Raw genomic sequence first — 21,130 nt, 5'->3', positions numbered from 1 at the left:
AGAGTAAAACATCTTATTTTTGTAAAGTAAAATTGAAGTAAATTATATGGTTATTAGGCAATAATGATAGTATATCAATATATATAAGTTATTATGTAAAATTATTACACATACATATAATATCATTATTGCATTCAACCTTTCAATTTTTAATTATTTTACAGTAAATCTGTGACGAGACATTTATTTACGAACCTGTTATGTGTCAAATGACTCTTGACTAAATGTCCGGCTGTTAGTGCGGCCATTAAGGATAACTCTCCAGCGAGCACAGTAGCACAAACGATTCGGGCGAGTTTCCTGGCGTTTGCACCGGGTTCTGCGACATGCGCCCCTTTTGCTCCCAATATAGCTAAGCACGCGCTTTGAGCCGGCAGACCCGTACCGCCGCCTATCGTGCCAATCTCTATGCTGGGCATCGTACAGGACACGTACAAGTCTTTACCCTCGGCACCCCATGGTTCCATCAGCGTCATGCAGTTACTGCTACCGACATTCTGCGCTGGATCCTGACCGGTAGCGATGAAGATCGCGGTGACAATATTGGCGGCATGAGCGTTGAAACCACCGATGCTGCCCGCAACGGCGGAGCCGATCATGTTCTTGCTGATGTTGACATCAACGAGCGCGTGTACCGATGTTTTCAGTACGTTGGTCACAATGTCTGCGGGTACGATCGCTTCGCATACCACGCTCTTACCTCTGCCTTCGATCCAATTCACAGCCGCAGGTTTTTTATCGGTACAAAAATTACCACTAAGGGAGAGTATCTCCATATCCGGAAAGTGAGTCTGTACCATTTGTAGAGATTTCTCCGTGCCCTTCGACAACATGTTCATACCCATAGCGTCGCCGGTTTTCGCGACAAAACGGATGAACAGATGTCGGCCGGCAATACGTATATGAATCTTCGTTAGACGGGCGAAACGACTAGTCTGATCGAAGCTGTTCTTTATCTCCTGGAAGTTTTCTGGTTGTTGCATCCATGACATTGCTTCACTTGCGCAGACGATGTTTGGGAATCGGACCACTGGTCCGCGGGTCATACCGTCAGCCACTATGCGACTAGTTACACCACATTTGATGAGCGCGCGACTGCCACGATTCGTGGATGCTACTAAACAACCTTCGGTCGTCGCCATCGGTATGTAGTATAGCTGATCATCTACCAACAATGGTCCGGCAATACCAACCGGCACCGGTAGATAACCGATTACGTTCTCGCAGCAGGAGCCCAGTACTTTATTGTAATCATAATTCATATACGGTAGATCGCTTATTTCCTTGGTGAATTTGCCGGCGGCGCTTATGATGAGACGTCTAATACCAACGCCACGTTCCATGTTACCCACTGCTTTTTCCAACTGATACGCTGCTATGTGCTTGTGATTCACCAATTGTATCACCTCCTCGTCCGTTAATGCTTTGGCTCCAAGCTGTAAATGGAAATGTTGAAATGAAAAAAGAAGATGCATTGCGAATTGCCTGCTTTAAACATTTTGAGTTACTCATCTATTTTTCTGAGGAAAATAGTGCATGCATTACAGAATTATGTAATGTAATAATAATATGCGGGAATATAATTCTTACCTCAGACTTGTATATCTCGAGACAGTCTTCTACACTTCTAGGAACTTCAGATTTTTCTAATGACAAATTCTCGTCAATTGGCTCGTTCACGTCGTGAGTTTGCACCTCTTTGTCAGCATATTCCACGTCGTTGTCGATTTCGATCCATCCGTCGCCCGTGCCAGCAGATAAAGAAAAGACTGAATGTTGGATTGCTGGCAACGAAATGCCGAATCGTTGTCGCAACGACATGTTCATTGTATTATCCGGGCTGCCATCAAAATGAACTTCCGGATTCACTTCTCTCTCCTCCGGCCGAAATGTTAGCTGTCTAGCAACCATGTCATTTCTATCCTCAAAGAAGATGAACTTTATAGCCAGCGCTAGCAGCAAAATCAATATTACAATGTAATCCGCACTGGGTGACCAACTCATCAGTTGTTTCTCGACTTCGGAGCTTTCACTGTGATCAGAACCGTTTAACATTACGTTTGAATTCGTGGATGTCGTTTCTACCGCGTATTCATTTTTCTCACTCTTAAGAGACCAGCGACTGTAACAAAAAATAGCAATAACATATAAATTAAAATTTAATTCAATTTAAATAATTGCATACAATACATCAAGGGGTGATTTTTTTATCATAAAAAAAATAATGCGTACATATAATATTAGATGAGTGTCACATAATGTACAGCAGGAAATCGTCACAGACATATTTATCTGATAAAGACACAAATGAAATCGATAACATAACTATTAAAAACTATCTCGTTCTTAGGCAAAAGGTCTTATGACAGCTTAATTTTTTGTCCAAAGACAATGAAATATAATCGTAATATAATCGATAATATCATAAATATAAAAACTGCAAAACATTATTTTGAAAGAATAATATAAATTATATTCTTATGTATATTAATTTGGATATAATTATGATTTTTTTACAATTGTACTTTTTAAATAAAAAACAAGAAAAATAAGTCCCGCAAAGTTTCATTTTTATATAATAATTACTCTTTCTTGCGTTATGGTAATATAAAAATTTTACACAATTGTACAATCTATATTTGAAATATTATATCAAGTGCTACGCTTTTACACAAATCATTCGTATGAATGGTGTGTTTACGCATTTTAATATTGCATGAGAATGTTAATAATAAAAAGCATGTACAAAAGATCAACCGACCAAAGTCGTCTATACAAAGTAAAATGAGAATCCAAAAATAAGTAGCACTCTGGAGAAGAGGTGATAAATGCAATATTTATAAATGCGATATTTTACGTTTCTCGCCTATTTATCACTCACTGAATTGACATTTTGACATTTAGTATAAGAAGATATTCTTACAGTTGCTTCGTGTTATTCCCATAAAAACACATAATTTTCTCTATGATTTGTTAATGTAATCAATTAACTATAACTAATGTAATGTAATTATAAGTCACAGTATACATAAAGCGTAGTTTTTATCTCAGAGTTTTAATAATTTTGATTATAAAGATTTATAATATCATGGTCCACATAAAATTTAAATTGTTATTTCATTAAAATTGCATTTTACAATTTTTATATTGCATATATAAAAATAAAAACAGGAATATAATGACAAATTTATATATTTTTATAATATATAATTCATTGAATATGAATTCGGTTCAATAGAAGTGGATATTTGCATGCTAATGCATTGCAAATAAATCTGACCCAAACTTGAAATTAGGCGTAACAAATGCTATGTTTGACAAAAGCGACGCAAACATAAAAAAAGTAATAGGAGTCAGATTTACGATAGCTTCTGTGACGATTTCCTGCTGCGTCACATGAATATATACGATATTACATTGTCGTTCACAGTTGCCTTTCTAAAGTCTTTAAAACTAACGCAACGAGGAACGAAAAAATCATTCAACGAATTAAAGTGTGTCTACGTAATGTAAAATATATACCTATTAGCGTGCACTATAAATAGGCCGGCGATCATAATCATCTTGACTCGTTCCACCACGGGATTTGGTTTCTGATCTTCCTCGTTTAATGGCTGCATTATGAATATCTTGTCCGCGCTTAGTCGGCCCATATTGTTATTTCCGCGAGACAACTGTAATAATAATAGGGGATGAGAAAAAGACAGTGGATGTCAATTCTGGAAAAAGGCAGCTAAAATATCCTTTTTCAGATTAGACGACAAAATAATTTTTATTGTTAGTATAATTTCGAAGAAGTTGCCTTTGATATGAATTTAAATTGTTTTTTATATTTTACATTAGTAATAAACTTTTAAACTAACTGTAAGCTTTGTACATTCTTATATTTAAACAAACTCGATTTCATGTCTTTTTAAATTCCAAATATCGAAAAAATTGTGTACTTATCTTATATATTTTTAGCATTTGTATAATAATGTTGCTTTTCGATTATGTTACGCTCTCTGCGTTTGAAGTAAAATAAAAAGAATGATTTCGAGAAAAACGAAAGCTTTATAGCAATATTCTGCTATAGAATTATTCTTTCTTAAAATTTATCAAAGATGACAAATCAAAGATGATATCTACCTCCAATATAAGTGATAAGCATGCCGGGTAGAATGTCATAAAGACGACATAATTGACTATCACCCCGAGGCACGCAATAGTGCAGAGAATCTCCAACCGCCTGACACCCGATAAGGATCCTATACTGATCAGGAGGGTTTCCACAAGGGTGTCCAGGGTGATGGTCGGTCCCAACAGAGACATGCCGCGCGCGATGTTCGCCTTGACTTCCTCTTGACTTCGCGAGTTCAGTGCACATTGCGCCAACGTCGCGGCTTTGGAAAGATCAATAAGAAGCAGAAAGAAGAATAAGGCGTCTCTGGAAGAAAAATAATATCGCATTGCGTACAGCCGCAAAGGGATGTTTCCTTCATCTTATGTAAGCGTGTAAGTACACAGCTTTCACGGTACAATGTGAAAAATGGAACTTTATCCGTACAAACATGGGTACATCGTGTCCGACTTTTTCATCTATTTAAAGGGATTCACAAAATATTTAAAAATTTATGAATATACTTTCAAGTTTCTAGAACAAATGACTGCATTTCACTTTGAAAAAATGTAGTATAATTTAATTACCGAAGATTAAACATTAATTGGATATAAGAATGATTTGATGTAAAAAATACTGATTTCTTTATAACTGTATTTTAAAAAATGACTGAAATTTTCTAGTTCAGGTATAAAACTTTGAAAACAAAATGCAAGAATTCTAAATTCTTCAAAAAGTATAATTGTGTGATTACATGATTTTCAATACAAATCCATTTTTTCTAAAATAAATAAATTTTTTGGTAAAATAATATCTCAACAAAATAACATTTAGATATTAATTTAGCGTGGAATATTTGCACTAATTTTTACAAAATTTTTACTTTTCACAAAAAAAAAAGAAAAAAAAAAACGTTGAATACAATTGGATTATCGGCGTTCGATATCAGTCAATTCATCGCATCGCACAAAGGTTTTTCTTTTCTTATCACAAACATTTCTTAGAAGGAAATAAGATCAATACGGAAACTTTTGAAATTTTATCTATGAGAATCCATGGATCACATCCATGGATAGAAATTGATCAGACACAAAATACTCATGTTTGTACCCTGAAGAGATAATATAATACTCACTTCAAGTCTGCGACGTCGCTGCGGCTGAAGTTCACCACGCTGGTGGTAAACACCACGCTAGAAAATACACTAAACAGGCCGGCGATGCCTATAATAAGAAAGAAAAAATCTGGTGAGTATACAAAAATACACAGACATAGATGTATGCATAAATATATTAAATTATATAATATTAAAGTATAATAAATTAAAAAAAAATATTGTGCAACTTACAATAAAGTTTATGTCAGTTTGGTTAAAGGATAATTAATAAAAAATTCTGTTAAAAAATATAAACTGATAAAAATAATAATAATATAATAAAATAATAATAAATTAATGAACATGTTAATCCACAGTAATGATCGAAATTGATGATAATTTCGATGAATTTATGCGAAAGATTAAAGAACTTTACGAATTGTCGATTGTTTCGTTTATTTTTGCAAACAAATATAAGAATTATAATTGTGTGTAAAATCGTGTCTGAAAAATCAGTGAAATTTTAATTAGCGAGTGAGCGCGCAATCACATTAATTATACGTACAATTAAGCATTAATTCGTGCGTGCGAGTTCAGTAATCAATTTCGAGTCATTAAATCTAAAAATTCGGTCATTCCCTACTCTTAAAGCTTAAAGAGGCTCGCTCTGGTATGTTATAGAGCTCAATGAGAATTCTATGCTATCACTTTTCAACGGAACTTTCACTGCTCGCATCGTCGAAGGCTTTCACGGACCACTTGGGAAGATCCGGTTTATGAATGATCCTGATATGCATAATTGTTATTTTTTCTCTCTGTGCATTTTTGTCTCTAACATATGTATATAAAATAATCAACGTAAAATGAATTGTTTATAAAACAAAATTATATAAAAAATTAAAATCAAAGTTCGTTAATAAATTTATAAATTAAATCTCAATTATTTATAATTTTTATATGAATATATACATATATTTAATTTAATTATACGGAATAAACACTATTAAGCTCTTATAAATTAAATAAAGTGATATTACATTTGGCTATTAAGAGCATTACACATTGTTACTGTTTCACATTAATATTTCATTATATAAAATTTCATACATTAAACTAACGACCATTTAACCGAATGTTTCGGTCAATTTTATGACCTTCTTCAGCGACAAACAAAATAATCTTAAATTAATAAACTAAAATCTTATGTTAAATTAATAAGTATAAATTCATCGTTATGTCAATCGTAAATCATAATTTGTACTGTAATCCATAACAAACACGCAAAAATAATAAGAATTTTATATAAGCGTAACATATATTTACTTTACCTAAAATGTACTTGGATCCCATTCTTTGTAAGTTGCGGAAATGATAATAAGTAAACAGCACCGCTAAGCAACGTATTATCGTCATCAGTACTATGTCAGCGGCTTTTAGGTCCTGCTGTACAACATATAGACATTATACATATTATAAATTGTTTCCATAAAAATAATAATTCACATAAAATTATTATATTAATCATTTTGTCAAATGTATATCTTTAGATAATAATTTCAATTCTTTATACGTAATATTAATATATTTTCATATGTTAATATATTGCATTTTAATTTTTAATATATTTCGATATATGATCTTAATATATATTATTATACAATATAAGATATAAATAATCAATGAAGATATTATTGATATAATTTTACTATTTTTACTAATTTAAAAAAATATCACAAAACTTCATATAAAAAAAGTAATACTCGTACGAGAACAAAGTTTAGAATATTATGTAATCTTACTGTGGTATCGCATTTGTTCTGACTACAATATGAAGTATCAGCTAGGCCTTCTTCGTGCATCTGTCTAGTTCTAGTCTCCATATTAAGCATGCACGCTGTTAAAGTGAAGGTCGCCACAATCACTTCCAAGGGATGGCTGGCGCAAAACCGGCCATGCATCTCGAATACACGAGTCAACATCGTGCCTCCTTTTTTTTACAGTGCAAAATCTGCAACATATTAGTATTATTTATTAATTAAAAATAAAAATAATAAAAATAATAAGCAATAAAAAAATAATTAATTAAATAATTGATTATTTTTTAATAATTATTTTTATTAATCATTCGTTTAAATTGAATATGAGAATATAGTTTCTCTCTAAATAGAAGAGTACATGCTTAATCGTGCGTGATTTGCATGTAGCACGAAGATGACATCTAATAATAAGTTTGGGGAAAGTGAATGTTATATCATTTCTTGCGAATGTCGTCACATATGTGTAAAATTGCTGAATTGAACAGCTGTTTTCTGCACATATATATATATATATATATATATGTGTGTGTGTGTGTGTGTGTGTGTGTGTATTTTTATAATGTAAGTATAAAATATATAAATGGTAGAGATATACATACATATGTTTTTTTCTCTGAAGTTTATGTATAATAGAAACGAAAAAAATTTAAACAAATGCGAAAAATATTAAAATAAATAACACATTGGAAAACAATTGCAATAAAAAATATAAAAAGTATAAAATAATATATTGCATACTTTTCGTTAGTATTCTCAAATAGATACTCTTATGATTAGGAACAAAATGAAAAGGCTTTGATAATAATAGGTACAAAAATTCAGGTAGGAAATGAGTTAATAAAAGAAAGTAGATGCACAACGAACATTCTTAAAATCTTCCTTATATAAGATGAATGTTTCGGTCCTCTTTGAACCATCTTCAGTAAATATCAACTGACAAAACAAATTCATATGTGTCTTCTATTTTCGTCTTGAGTAAGTAAGTCTTCAAAAAGTCTTCAAAGAGACCGAAAACGAGATGAAGAACGTTGAACGAAATCGCATATGTCATGACCCCAACGTATACAAAATAGCAAAGTGCGTTTATGATTAAAATATATTCTAGACTATCAATAGTAGCGATAACATTTTTCAGCTAACAATAAGATGACGTCATTAAAGAAGATGAAAAGTTTTATAATTTCTATATTTTTATATAGAATTTCTATATTTTTATAAAATATATTTCTATACTTTTATAAAATATATTCTAGACTATTAAGAGTAGCAATAACGTTTTTCAGCTAATAAGATGACATTATTAAAGAAGATAAAAAGTTTTATAATTTCTATATTTTTATATATATTCATACTTTTATTCGTACACTAGCTATAATGTAGCACACTATCTACTATATGCAAGTATTAGACACAACTTAAATAGCAAACGCAATTTTTTTATCATTATCGTTTTTGCAATACTTGCATATCTCAATTGTACATTTTTAAACGAACAGGAATTATATTCGATGAATATAATTCGTATAATTATAGATATAGTTAAATATAAATAATCATATCTGCCAGTATTATAAGTTTAAAAATGTACCTACGTCAAGAGTACAATTGAGATATGCAAGTATTACAAAAACGATAATGATAAAAAAATTGCGTTTGCTATTTAAGTTGTGGGGTCGAATTCGTATAATGTCTGGAAATTTTCATTTGTCGAAAACACATTTTGCCCTATACTACTAAGAAATTCATCGAGTGCTTTTCGTTTCCGAATATATCGGAGTAAATTCTTAAAAAATTAGATGCATAAAGAAAAATTAATAACTATATTCTCTATTAATCAATAAATAAAGAATAATATCTTTTATACTGATTACAATATTCGGTGATTTATATCGACGTATGTATCAATATTCAACAATAATTTATCATATTTGTTTTTCACATGCACAACTCAAGAAATTGTAAATCAATAATATTTTATATTACAGATGAAGATCTCAAAAATCTGAGTCCAAACGTAGGACTAATATAATGCAATATAATTTATTGAATAAATATTTGATTGAGGTACTTATTTTACATTATAGTGATCATGATTCATTATTAAGTTAATCGACTCTTCTTCATAAATAAATAATTTCTTCGCCATAAATGATTTATTGATATTAATTTTTGTCATGTTTTTACAATCGTATACAAAAAAACAATTAAATAGTAAAATTAAACAGCTGCAACAGTAAAAAATGTTAATGTAGAAAACAAATAAATAAAAAAGCAAAACATCAGATACAATAATTGAAAATACAAAGCAGCATAATTTGTTAAATCAATCGGATCAACCCCTGAATCTCATATAATTTCAGAACAACTTCAGAATCTAGTGATAAAAATAGAATATTCTTTATCCTATTTATTTTCTATAATTTATACAAAAAATAGTTGTATATTTTAAATTTTTTTAAGTTCTTTCGTACTTTCTTACATTGATTCTATTTATTAGTGTATCATTTAATATTAATGTTAACGCTAATAATTATAATAATAATAAAATAATATAAAAATAAAATAATAATAAAATATTAATATATAATAATATAATAATAATAAATTAACAAATATATTAAACAAATAAATAGAACAAATAAGACTCTATTATATAAATTCAGGTAAGAAAATAAACTAATAAAAGACAAGCGAAGAAAGAGTTGCATACAACAAACTTATTGTTGGTTTTAAATCTTTTTACATTATTTAAACGTTTCGGTTCTCTTTTGTGTCACTTTCAATAGATCAATTGACAAAAAAAATTCATGAGTTTTGATTCTCATTCCTGGTTTACTCCGGTGTCTCCAAAGTGATTGAAAACGAGATCAAGCGATAAACAGCTGTTTTGTATATTGCTGAAGTCATGACGTATATGTATTTCACTTCTTACTTATTCATCTTGTTTTCGATCGCTTTAAAAATTTACCGGAAACGCAAAACGGGGATGAGGATCAAGATATGCATATTTGTCATTTTTGTAAGTTGTCCCGTTGAAAATACATAGGATTCCTTTAACCCAGGGTTGGGCAGATATATATCTTAAAGTATCTGAGATACGTATTTAAATATGTATCTTATTTAAATACAGGATTTAAATACCAAATAATCAAGTATTTCGAATTTTGTAATTAATTATTTAATTTCAATGTATCTTGTATTTAAATGTATTTATGTAATTACACACACACACAATACACACACACACACACACACACACATACATACATACATATATATATTATGCCTTACAGAATAAAGTAATAATTATGCAGTGACGTTAATACGTTACTGAATAATCACTATTTTATTATGCCTTACAGAAAAAAATGGTACAGGACTTTTCGACTCAGTTTTCCACGAGGAATATCGCTATATAAATATTGGGCGCCAATTAACTGACACCCTGTATAATCAGAAAATTAAAAAAATAATTGTATTTAAAAGTATTTATAAATGTATTTAAGTACAATTAGTATTTAAATATATTTCAAAACTAAAGTATTCCAATAGTATTTAAATATATATGTCAAACAGTATCTTGTATCTTGTATTAAAATCTTTTGTTTCGAAGTATCTGCCCAACCCTGCTTTAACCACGTTATATTATTAAATTCTTGGGTATCTTGTATATATGTATGTGCTTGATGGTATTTAATCATCGTATGCATAAAAAAATGTCCTGTAGAAACAAGATAATTTTTTATGCATACAATAAATACCATCGGCATCCGAAGAAAAAGAACTAATTTACTGGCATGAAACTCGCGAAATGTCTGTCAAGGTCGGTGACTTTCCAAGAGTCGAGAAGTACTTATGAGTACTTTTCTACGCACCGAGATTGTGTCCTCTTACTTTTAACAGATGTTATCCTAAAGAAACGCCCATTGTTTTGCTTGCAATTATAATTCCTAGCTATGCCAAATAAGATAGTCAGGGGACACCGTAAGGAATCCCCGAGCAAGGTTTTGCGATCTTCGCAATAATTAATTAAAAATTAATTAAAAAAGATCGACCAATCCGCGCGCGGCGAGAAGAGACAATCAAATGTTACACGATTATTAGATGCGAACCATTGGGAAGAATGAAAAATTATGTATCGTGTATCAAAAGCTGTCTCTTCTTGTCCTGTTTATATTCGAACAGAATAATCGATCTTTTTTAATTTCTTATTGATGACAAAAACGGACTCGGTTTAACTTGTTCTATTTGTACACAAAATATAAAAAAATAATAACATATATACTTTGTTTACATCAGACTCAAACAAAAAGACATTTAAAAATTTTTCGTGCTATTTAAAAAAAGAAAATATTAATTAAATAAATATTAACAATAAAAGAGACTAATTTTTTATAATTTCTATAATCAAAAATTTTGCAAAATTTTACGAATTATTTATATGGAGAATATAAATACACAACAAATATTATATAAACATATCAGTATATCAAAAATTATGCATTTTCGGAAATTTTATCAAGAGAAATAGAAGCTTATTTTTTTAATAAGATAAAATATAGATGCTTATTTGTCTTTAAGAAAAAGAATATGATAATATTATATGTATATACATCTGTATATACATATCACATTTGCGAACGTATACATATTTATTTTATTATCAATCATATCGAAAATTTATTTATTTATCCATTTTTCTCCACATTTTGTGTTTTTGATAAGAAATAAATTAATTATTCATATATGTAGTAATCATATATTTACATTAGAATATTATAACTCTTTCTCTAAGGGAAAGGAGACATATTAATTATGCGAGAAAGTTTTACTTTCAGAATGACAAATTTCATTAATGACAGTTCGATGTCGTAATGTGTCTATATTGAAAGCACACAGTTGCAGATCTATAAAAATTTTAGAGAGATACTAAAATCGAAAGTGTCACTACAAAATATCTACATTCTTTTCATTCTCTTTAACATTACGATGCAGCCTATGGAAAGATAAATAAAAAAACTAGTGGATATTTCCGATAATAATTGATCGCTGCATGAAAAATGCAACATGCATCGCAGATTATGCAGAGGCGAGCATATCGCTCACGTTTAAAAATTTTCTTGAATTAATGAATATGTAAATTTCGACATTTTGAATATCGATATGATATTATGATATATTAAAACATGCTTCCTGCGTATGAATATCATTGGCATCATAACTTGCAAGTATTCCTCAAAAATTAAAAAAAAGTAGAGAAAGTTCAGGTTTCGAACTCTTCTGGTGCTACTTTGTTGCAACATCAGAAGATAAAACTATTCTTACGCTAATAATGAAATAATATTTAATTTGAATCATATCTATTTTTAGAATATTTATTATCCTGGAATTATTCCCACAAAAAATGTTATTAATTATATTATGCAATGCATACCTATAATAATTATATAAATGACAATCGATAATGAATACTTATATACATATTGGCTTATATTACATATTGGCTATAATGATTATATTTTATATTACATAGAAAAAGTCTACAATTGCATCATGCAAAAAAAGTAAATCGAGATCGAGGTATAGAATAATTTTATCTTTTGATATAATCGAAAGTCTAGCAATAAAAAAACAGCATTATTTTTAAATTCAATATCGTGCAATGAAAAAAAATTATTAAATTAATAAATATTTATTTCAATACCTTATGCTTAATAAATCATTTATTTGAAACAAATAAATATTTATCTGTCTTGAAAAGGATTTTCTTATATCAAATAAATCTTTTTTACATCAAATCAATATCATTAGTTTCAAATAAATTATTTATTAGGCAGTATTGAAATAAATACTTATCCAAATTCAATAAATTTAATATATAAATTTAATATATAACTGTAAATTTTAATATATAACTTGTTTTCAGTGTAGTCGAGAGAGAAAGTGCGCGATGTGTTTTGAGCATCCCATTTTTTATACTGTACATTTCTGTCAATTTTCGTCAACTGTGTTGTGCATTTTAAAGGTGCGATACGACTGCATTTTTCTAAACGCGTCGAGAACGTGTCGCTACTTTCTTTATTCCTTCGCGTTCCAGGAACGTTCACTTCTCTTCTCGTATTAATGCAACGCTTCCTCGCATTGTGTTCACTTTTTCCACACGAACCGTTTCTCTCTCGCGACCGGGTAACCTTCAAGTAAATGAAATTTACTTTCTTCGCCGATATGTAACGTGTTTCGAAGCGTCTGCTTTTTTTCTGCTATTTTCTCAAATTGCGACGCTACAGCGGCTAATAAATAGTATATTTAAGGATCGACTCGTAACACATAAAATAATGAAATATATAGATAATTCAAGCACGTGTCTTTGGATTGTAATTGAAAGTCTAGAAATTCTGCCAACCTTGAGATAATACGTTCAATGATCTTATAACATAATATAGACTTTTTTTTATAAATTATAGATATCTGACAATGAGTACACAAAACTTGAGCTCTGACCTTAAATACATTTTCTCACGTAATATTTATTTGTTTGTATACGCAAATCTATATAATTTAATTAATTCAAATAACCTTATAACACAACGGATTTTTTTATATAGTAAATTAGATATCTGATAATGAGTATACAAAACTTGAACTCTGATTTTGAATACACTTTCTCACGTGATATTTGTTTGTATACGCAAATCTATATAAATCAATTAATTCAAAACAAACTGTTTTAAACGTTACAAATTACAAAATCTTTAGAGAAACAAAAATGTCGTAAATTGACTAATTAAAATAAATAAAATTTTGCAATTGCAATAACTAATATCATTTCTTTCAATTTCTGTATATCAGATCAGTTATATAATTTCTGCTTCATAGACGATCGTTGAATCCTAACGAGAAAGCGCTTTTAACCATAAGTGGACGACAGTCGAGAGTTGAGAAAAGTATAAAATTAAAAAAACTTTCCTATGTTATGACATGATTGATTTTGCATTTGTTTTTATCAGTCTTTATTATTAGTGTTATTAAAGACTATTAATTGAGTAAGATGTTATTCAATTATTTAATTATTTATATTCATTATTATATCCTTTTCAATTACTATTTTGATCAAATGTTCATTCTCTACTTCTCAAAAATGTCTGTTGAGAAAAATTAATTTTAATTACTCATTTCTATACATATTTTATTTTCACATAAAATTATTATTTTTATAATCTAATTTGAACATTAATAAAATATTCAAAATCGTTGTATAAAGAACGTAAAACATGCAAATGCAAATGTTTAAGATTTTGCACTGTCCAAAAAAAACTTTAACAGAGATTTAAGTTTTAATTGGAGAAAGAGAGAGAGAATATTAAAATTAAGAAGTTTAGATGTGCGACATCAAACTTTCACTAAAAACAAATTATTTTCACATTCGAATATTTTTGTTTAATTTTAATTCAACATAAATCTTGTTAGATACTTATCGCTTGATTTATAATTATTTAATTAAATTATTTCCTTTTTACTTATTAAATAAAATTATTTATTTATTAAAATCAAACTACAGTAACTTGCTGATATAAAAGTTGATTTCTAGTTTCTATTTTCAGACATAAGAGAGTGTCGATTTCACGTCTGAAAGTACCAGATATGATAATAATTCTGTTTTATAAACTTAAAATTTCTTTGATGCACTTTAATTTTAGTAAATATACTATATTTAGTAATCAATAATTCTTTAAATGATAAATTATATAAGTATCAAACATGACTTGAGAAAAATACACAAAAAGAAAAAAAAATATTTTTATTTACATACTTTTTGGCACGATAAATCGAACAATATTCAACTTACTGTGTATTAGAGCATTTATAATAAAATATTGAGCAAGATATTTGGATAGAAATTTCGAATGAAAAAAAGGAGAAAGAGAAGAGAATGTAAAAATAGTCTATAACCAATCAAAATTAAATAAAACATACCTTGATTTGAAAATAGACTTAGGATATTAAAATGTCACGTGTTGTTTCTGGCGATGCCAAAACACTATTTTCAGTTTTCAGTGAAGTACTCTTTATTCTGGTACTCTTGGTTCTTTTTTTCAACTTTTTGCGTTAACGTGAAATGCGCACTGCACCTGAATACATGTATATATGTTGCTCGCGGCGCGCGCAAATTAACAAATAATAATCTATGTATAAATATAAAATATATATGCAATATTAACAATAAAATATCTGTAATGGATACCGGCTACCACATGACTAATAATTTGAGCGACTCGATGTTTCTGCGCGCGAGACGCATAGACTCCATCCGTATAACACGGCGCGCACCGATCAACTGCCCGAAGATTGCTACGAGCGCGCTTGTTATGCGGCCGCGCTCGGCCGTTTCCGTGAGCGCTCGGCCGCGTTCGAGTTCGACTGCGCGCGAGTTCACCCTCATTTGACGCGCGAATATTTCATATGAATCCGCGCCGCGTTTCTTGTATTGTATCGTTAGAATCTATTCCCGTGAATGGGCGACAATGAATTAACGTTTTCTACTGACAGTAAAGTGGTTGTTACGTGTTATGTCCAGAATCTGCCAGCTTTGATTCAAGCCGGTTATCGGATCTAATTTTTTTACCGCGAAAGAAATTATTGATAAAAAATATCAATTTATAAAATATAATTGCAAATAAATGCCTACTGTAAAAATTAAATATGTGATCAAAAATATAAAACACATAATCTGTTTATGACAAGATTTAGACCTTATCTTACTTAATCGCTGCTAATTTAAATCATAGAACTATTATATTGCTTGTATAAAAATTTAAATGAAAATAAAATATAAAATCAGTTTAGGAAGATATTCAGAGATAAGTATATTACTTTAAGACTGACATTTTTTTGTCGAATATGTGACGTAAAAAAGCCCGAACATCGCATATTCAATCAATTTAAAATGGGACAAGATATATATATTAATTATTTTATGAGTAATTAGTGTTGTAAAGCAAATAATCAGGTTAAAAAAACATGCAGTTTTCCTGATAGTTAACATAAATAATTTATGACTTAAATTTGTTTAAATATCTGAAGAATTTTGAAATTCTGTTCCAACTACAATCACTTTTCTAATTTATTGTTGGTTGCAAATAACAGTTATTACATATACAATGTTTTCTATTGTAATACAATAGGTAGAGTAATTTATTTTGTAACGTAAAACGTAATTCTAAAACGTAGTTATTTCGTGTTTAAAATACCAGGAACTGCAATAAAAAGTTAAGAAATCTTTAGATAACTAAAATATTATCAGCAAGTTTTCGAGTTAAATCAATAATTAAATAAACTTTTGAATATTGTATGAAGAGTTTGCAAGCTGATTGTGAGATATGCATGATTATTATGTATGCGTATATATACTGATCTCATTCTTTTGTTATTAATTTTTACAGCAGACATTTATTTGCAATTATATTTTATAAATTGATAGGATGGGATTTTAATTTTTGAAAACTTTAATAAGACTCTCTCAATGTAAAACATAAATACTTGAATTTCAACCGGTTAGAAAAAGCCAGACGCGAATACCTGTATACTTAGTGCGTTAGATTCAAGAAAAATTAATTTTTCATTGGAACCGATCATAATTGTGCACAAGGCACAAATTGATCCGATTCTAAGCAATTAAAATAATCGAGAATCGATCGAGAATTCTTTATCGAGAATTCCCGATTCAGCGAATTTGCCCCCATATTTTTTCGCGAGATTTATTGAAATAAAAATCTACGTCTAGCTCTTTTCAGTCCGTTAAGATTAAAATTTTTTATTCATATAACTTATATAGCTTGATTATTATTTATAAAAAATTCAAAATTGAGTATCACTACAGTTATATATTAAATTTAATATGAGAACAAAATGTGAATTTTTTCGTATTAAATTAATTGATTTTGCGTTTGCCATTACTTATATTTAATAAAAATAAAATATAATATTGATAAAACAAATAAAAATATCCCTTTAAAAAATGAAGATAAAATATTGATAAAACGGACAAAAATATATCTCTAAAAAAACAAACGTTGTGTAATAAAAGAAGAACAAGTTTCAAACAACTTAAAATTTGCATTTCTTGTGCATTTGCTCTCTCATACGTTATTAATTTAACTCGAAAAACACTTTCTGATAATATTTAATTAAGTTATATTTAACTTGCTTGATAAGAGCAGTCGAAGCCAAGAAAGTGAAAAACGCGGGTTCGATTCCCGCTTCAGCGACTTTTCGGACCTATATTTTTCGCGCCTATTTCTCCATATGTAAGTTTCGAGATTAATTTATATATGGAACTTAGTGATCTCAAACCAAGAGATACAGTTCCGAATAATTAATTTTTCGTGCTTTGGCTCTGTTGGCCGATTTAAAAAACATCATATTTATATTCTTAATATTGAGAGCCGATAAAAATATTTCTTTCTAATTTAATTTAAAATGTATTAATTTTTAATTTCAACTAGTTATTTTTGACCTTAAACGTATTAACTTTTTCCTAAGTTAAATTTTTTGTTAAATTTTTCCTAAATTAAATTTTTTAAGTTAAATTTTTTGATTTTTGAATATCATTATTGTTCTTTTATAAGTTATAAACTTATTATTTTTAAATTAAAGTATTATTAATTTTTATGTTTATTTGTCATCAATTGTAATTACCAAAAAATATATTTTTATATAAAAATAAAAATTTCTTTGTTATTTATATTTTATTATATATTTTAAAAGAATATAATTAACAAACAAAATTCTAATTGAACACAAATAATACTTTTAAAAAATAATTTTTTATTTAACTTCAGTTAATTTAATCTTAACTTAACTTTAACTAACAATAAGTTAATTTTTTGTTCATGCAACTTTTAACTTAATTAAATTTTATAAGCAACTAACTTTAACTTAACTTAGTTTCAAAAAATCATTAATTTACCCAACCCTGGCAAATCCTAAATAAGTACAGAATAGTAAATCTCTCACCTCTTATTTTTTCTAATCCGATTATAACAATGTATGCGATCTGTCAAAAAAAGACGTACCGACGTCCGACGTTTTCGATTCGAACTCTTCGATGAAACTACGTGTTTGGTCGACGAACGAATTTTAATTAAGACCTCTCGGAAAAATATACTCTTCGAGAGAAAAACATTAAATGTACATATTAAAATATCCTTCCTCTTGCGTTTCTACGAAGCTTCCGGCCGCTCGATTTGCCCTTTTGCACCCGTAATTTATTTTAAATAGATATTGCAACACTTTCCCCCATTGATACTACGTGTCATCCGCATGTGAATCATCTCATATGCGGATGATATACCAAATATACACTTTGAATATATCTTAACATCTCCTTCCCTTTCGCGCTTCTACGAAGTTTCCGGTCGCTCGATTTGTCCTTTTGAACCCGTAATTTCTTTTAATAGATAATACAACACTTTCCCCATTGGTACGTCATCCGCACGTGAGTCATCTCGAATGTCTTTTAAGCACAAGATTGCTTACGATGCACCCAGACAATTAGGGGTACGCTTCTTCAAATGACGTATGACGTATGACGTATGTGCACAATAATAGATATCTGAAGTCTTAAACATTCCTTCTGATATATAAATACGTAATAGTTCAATTTCCTTGAATATTGATATTCAATTTATCGTCCGGTGATGCATTTGTAGAATTAAAAGGGCGCTATTTTTTATATCTTGATTCGCATAATTAAAATATTCCTTTTATGCACATCAATATATATACTTAATTATCAAATATTGTTAATAAAATATTACAATTTGTATTGTGATAATAATTTTTTTATTTCGATAAAAAAGATTCCTGCAAAGAGAGAATTTTCTCTTAGAATTTACCCTAAAAAATCATGATATTTATGGGATAATATGGTATTGGGAGAATTTTATAAGAATTTCTCTGATTAATATTACAATGAAAAATATTAATATCTATCACAATAAGATATAAAATGTTCGATTAATTTTACTATGTACATATTAATATTTTTTATTGTGATAAATATTAATCTGATAAATTCTTATAAAATTCTTTCAATATTGTCCCAAGATTACCATGATTTTTAGGGTAAACTTTAAGAGAATTCTCCCCATGTACAGAAAATAAAATTTTCTGAGTAAGGATACTTAGGAGTGTGCAACTCGTAATGTTTGTTTTTAACAAAAAAATTTCTATCGAAAAATGTGTTAATTATTATTATTATTATTTCCCCCTAAATTATAAGATATCAGGGTATCCAGTAGACTCAATGAAAAAAATTATCTGATTTTTTAGTATTATTTTTTTCAAATATATAATTTGCATATATCTATATGATAAATCAATTAAATGTTAAATCATAAAATCCTTGAAAGATTTTTGTTAACAATAAAAAGATTCGGAAATTAAAAAAAACAAATTTAAATCAATTATACTGTATTATGTATGATAATCGAAACAAACATGTCACTATAAACTATTTAAATAATCACCTTTTTTATTTATATCTATTACATCAAATTTTTTAGTTTTATCTCTATCAAACGCATTGAAATAAAATAACACGACGATGAAAATATAAATTAACAAACACGCTGCAGATGAATCGATTTTTAACACAGAAAATTAGCGTGCTGGGAGTCAAGGAAAAGTTATATTTATAAATTTATATTTATATTTAAAAGTTATATTTATTTAATAAAAAATTTCAAATTAATGAGACAAATGTAGAATAATGTGAAAAAATCCAGAAAAATAGTCAAATTTCCTTACTTTTCCCTGACAATTCTAGATGTATAAAATTCCCTGACAATGTCCGTCCAGATTTCCTTGACCGCTAGACACCTTGGATATTTTATAACGTTCTTGTTTTTTTTTAATAAAAAAAAATATATATATAATAACAATAATAACGACAAAGGTGAAAAAATCCAGTCTTGTAACACAGCGTCTGTTTCATCAAAGTGCTACGTACGCGGTCGTAAAAATGCAGCACGGTAGTGGAAAGCGAGAGAAACCCGTCGTCGTGCAAATAACGAATAAAATCGACGGCCGTTTTGCGAATTTACACGATGATTACGCATCGATGAAGCAACTATACATTTTTCGATCAATTTACGCGCGCTTTTTTATCACGGGGAAAACAATGTAACCGCTGATCGGGAAAGGCTGACTGCCTATACGCAAATTATTATCTGCCGATATGTCTCGTGCACATTCCAAGTAGAAATCGCTACTTCGCTTTCTATCGCGTCGATTATCATCGCGATGCTATCATCGGACACCGCAAATGGATTCCCTGCATATTCGCAATACGTCGCTTAGAAAAATATATAATGTCGCTGTGATAAATCTAACACGCCGTACAAAAGTCCAGAAGAGAGTTAAGAAATTGTATGGACTATTTTCTTAGAAGAATATTATTAAGATACTCCCTTTGAAATCGGTAAAAAAATTAAGCATCTGCTCTCCTTGTGAATAAACACTGGAATTTATTTGCAATTTTATTTAATATTAAAATAAAACAATAAAAAAATTGAATTAAAAAAATTAAGAAAGAATAAAAAAACAAAAAAAATTTTAATCATGCCCCTCCCTGGAAAAAATCCTGCAAACGCCCATGATTGAAATATATACATATATCTACGATGCTTTTCGTTCAGTTAGGCTAAAATTAAATCGAGACCGAATATAACGAGAGGAAAACCAGCTCGTGCAGAGGAAAAGGCTCATTTCTCACTTCTATCTCACTTCTCTCCTATCGATCGCTCGGAACCCCATAAATTTCGAATGCATTTCCAAACAGTTTATATTTCGCACGTGCCGCCGATCGTTTTCACGGTATTGGATTATATACATATATACATATGTATTTTCACCGGAAATTCTCAGACTTCACCGAATGAAATTATAACGTAGGAAGTCGTCAAAGCAAATGAAAATATATTGTATATACACACGTTCAACGAAGTTGCAATTATTCTTGCTACTCATCGCGTCATCATTCATTCCGATCGTCCGCCCTTTGGCCTTTTCTTCGGATTACATTTCAACGAGGCGTTATATGTGATTGCAATATTGATT

General features: G+C 29.2%; 1 protein-coding gene across 3 annotated transcripts in view; it reads right to left on the bottom strand.

Annotated features, from left to right (window-relative positions):
* Positions 1 to 21,130, bottom strand: part of Hmgcr (HMG coenzyme A reductase) — a 29,961-nt gene that overhangs the window by 3,004 nt on the left and 5,827 nt on the right. Inside the window, exons 1-8 of one of the 3 annotated variants that reach the window (XM_029312875.2) lie at positions 14,987 to 15,336; positions 6,995 to 7,203; positions 6,524 to 6,638; positions 5,235 to 5,322; positions 4,129 to 4,426; positions 3,523 to 3,674; positions 1,591 to 2,122; positions 196 to 1,436 (exon numbers count right to left, since the gene is read on the bottom strand). In XM_029312875.2, coding sequence (XP_029168708.1) covers positions 196 to 1,436; positions 1,591 to 2,122; positions 3,523 to 3,674; positions 4,129 to 4,426; positions 5,235 to 5,322; positions 6,524 to 6,638; positions 6,995 to 7,174 — 2,606 coding nt within the window. In that variant the 5' untranslated portion in view covers positions 7,175 to 7,203; positions 14,987 to 15,336. Of the gene's footprint in view, positions 1 to 195; positions 1,437 to 1,590; positions 2,123 to 3,522; positions 3,675 to 4,128; positions 4,427 to 5,234; positions 5,323 to 6,523; positions 6,639 to 6,994; positions 7,204 to 14,986; positions 15,337 to 21,130 lie in introns of those variants that run through there. The other 2 variants (XM_029312878.2, XM_029312877.2) reach the window with 2 other exon arrangements.

This window comes from Nylanderia fulva, unplaced genomic scaffold, assembly GCF_048542155.1.
Source record: "Nylanderia fulva isolate GAGA-0341 unplaced genomic scaffold, ASM4854215v1 Scaffold48, whole genome shotgun sequence".
In the NCBI taxonomy this organism is placed as follows: Eukaryota; Metazoa; Arthropoda; class Insecta; order Hymenoptera; family Formicidae; genus Nylanderia; species Nylanderia fulva.
The sequence above is the reverse complement of the archived record's forward strand: the minus strand, read 5'-3'. Positions and strand labels throughout refer to the sequence as shown.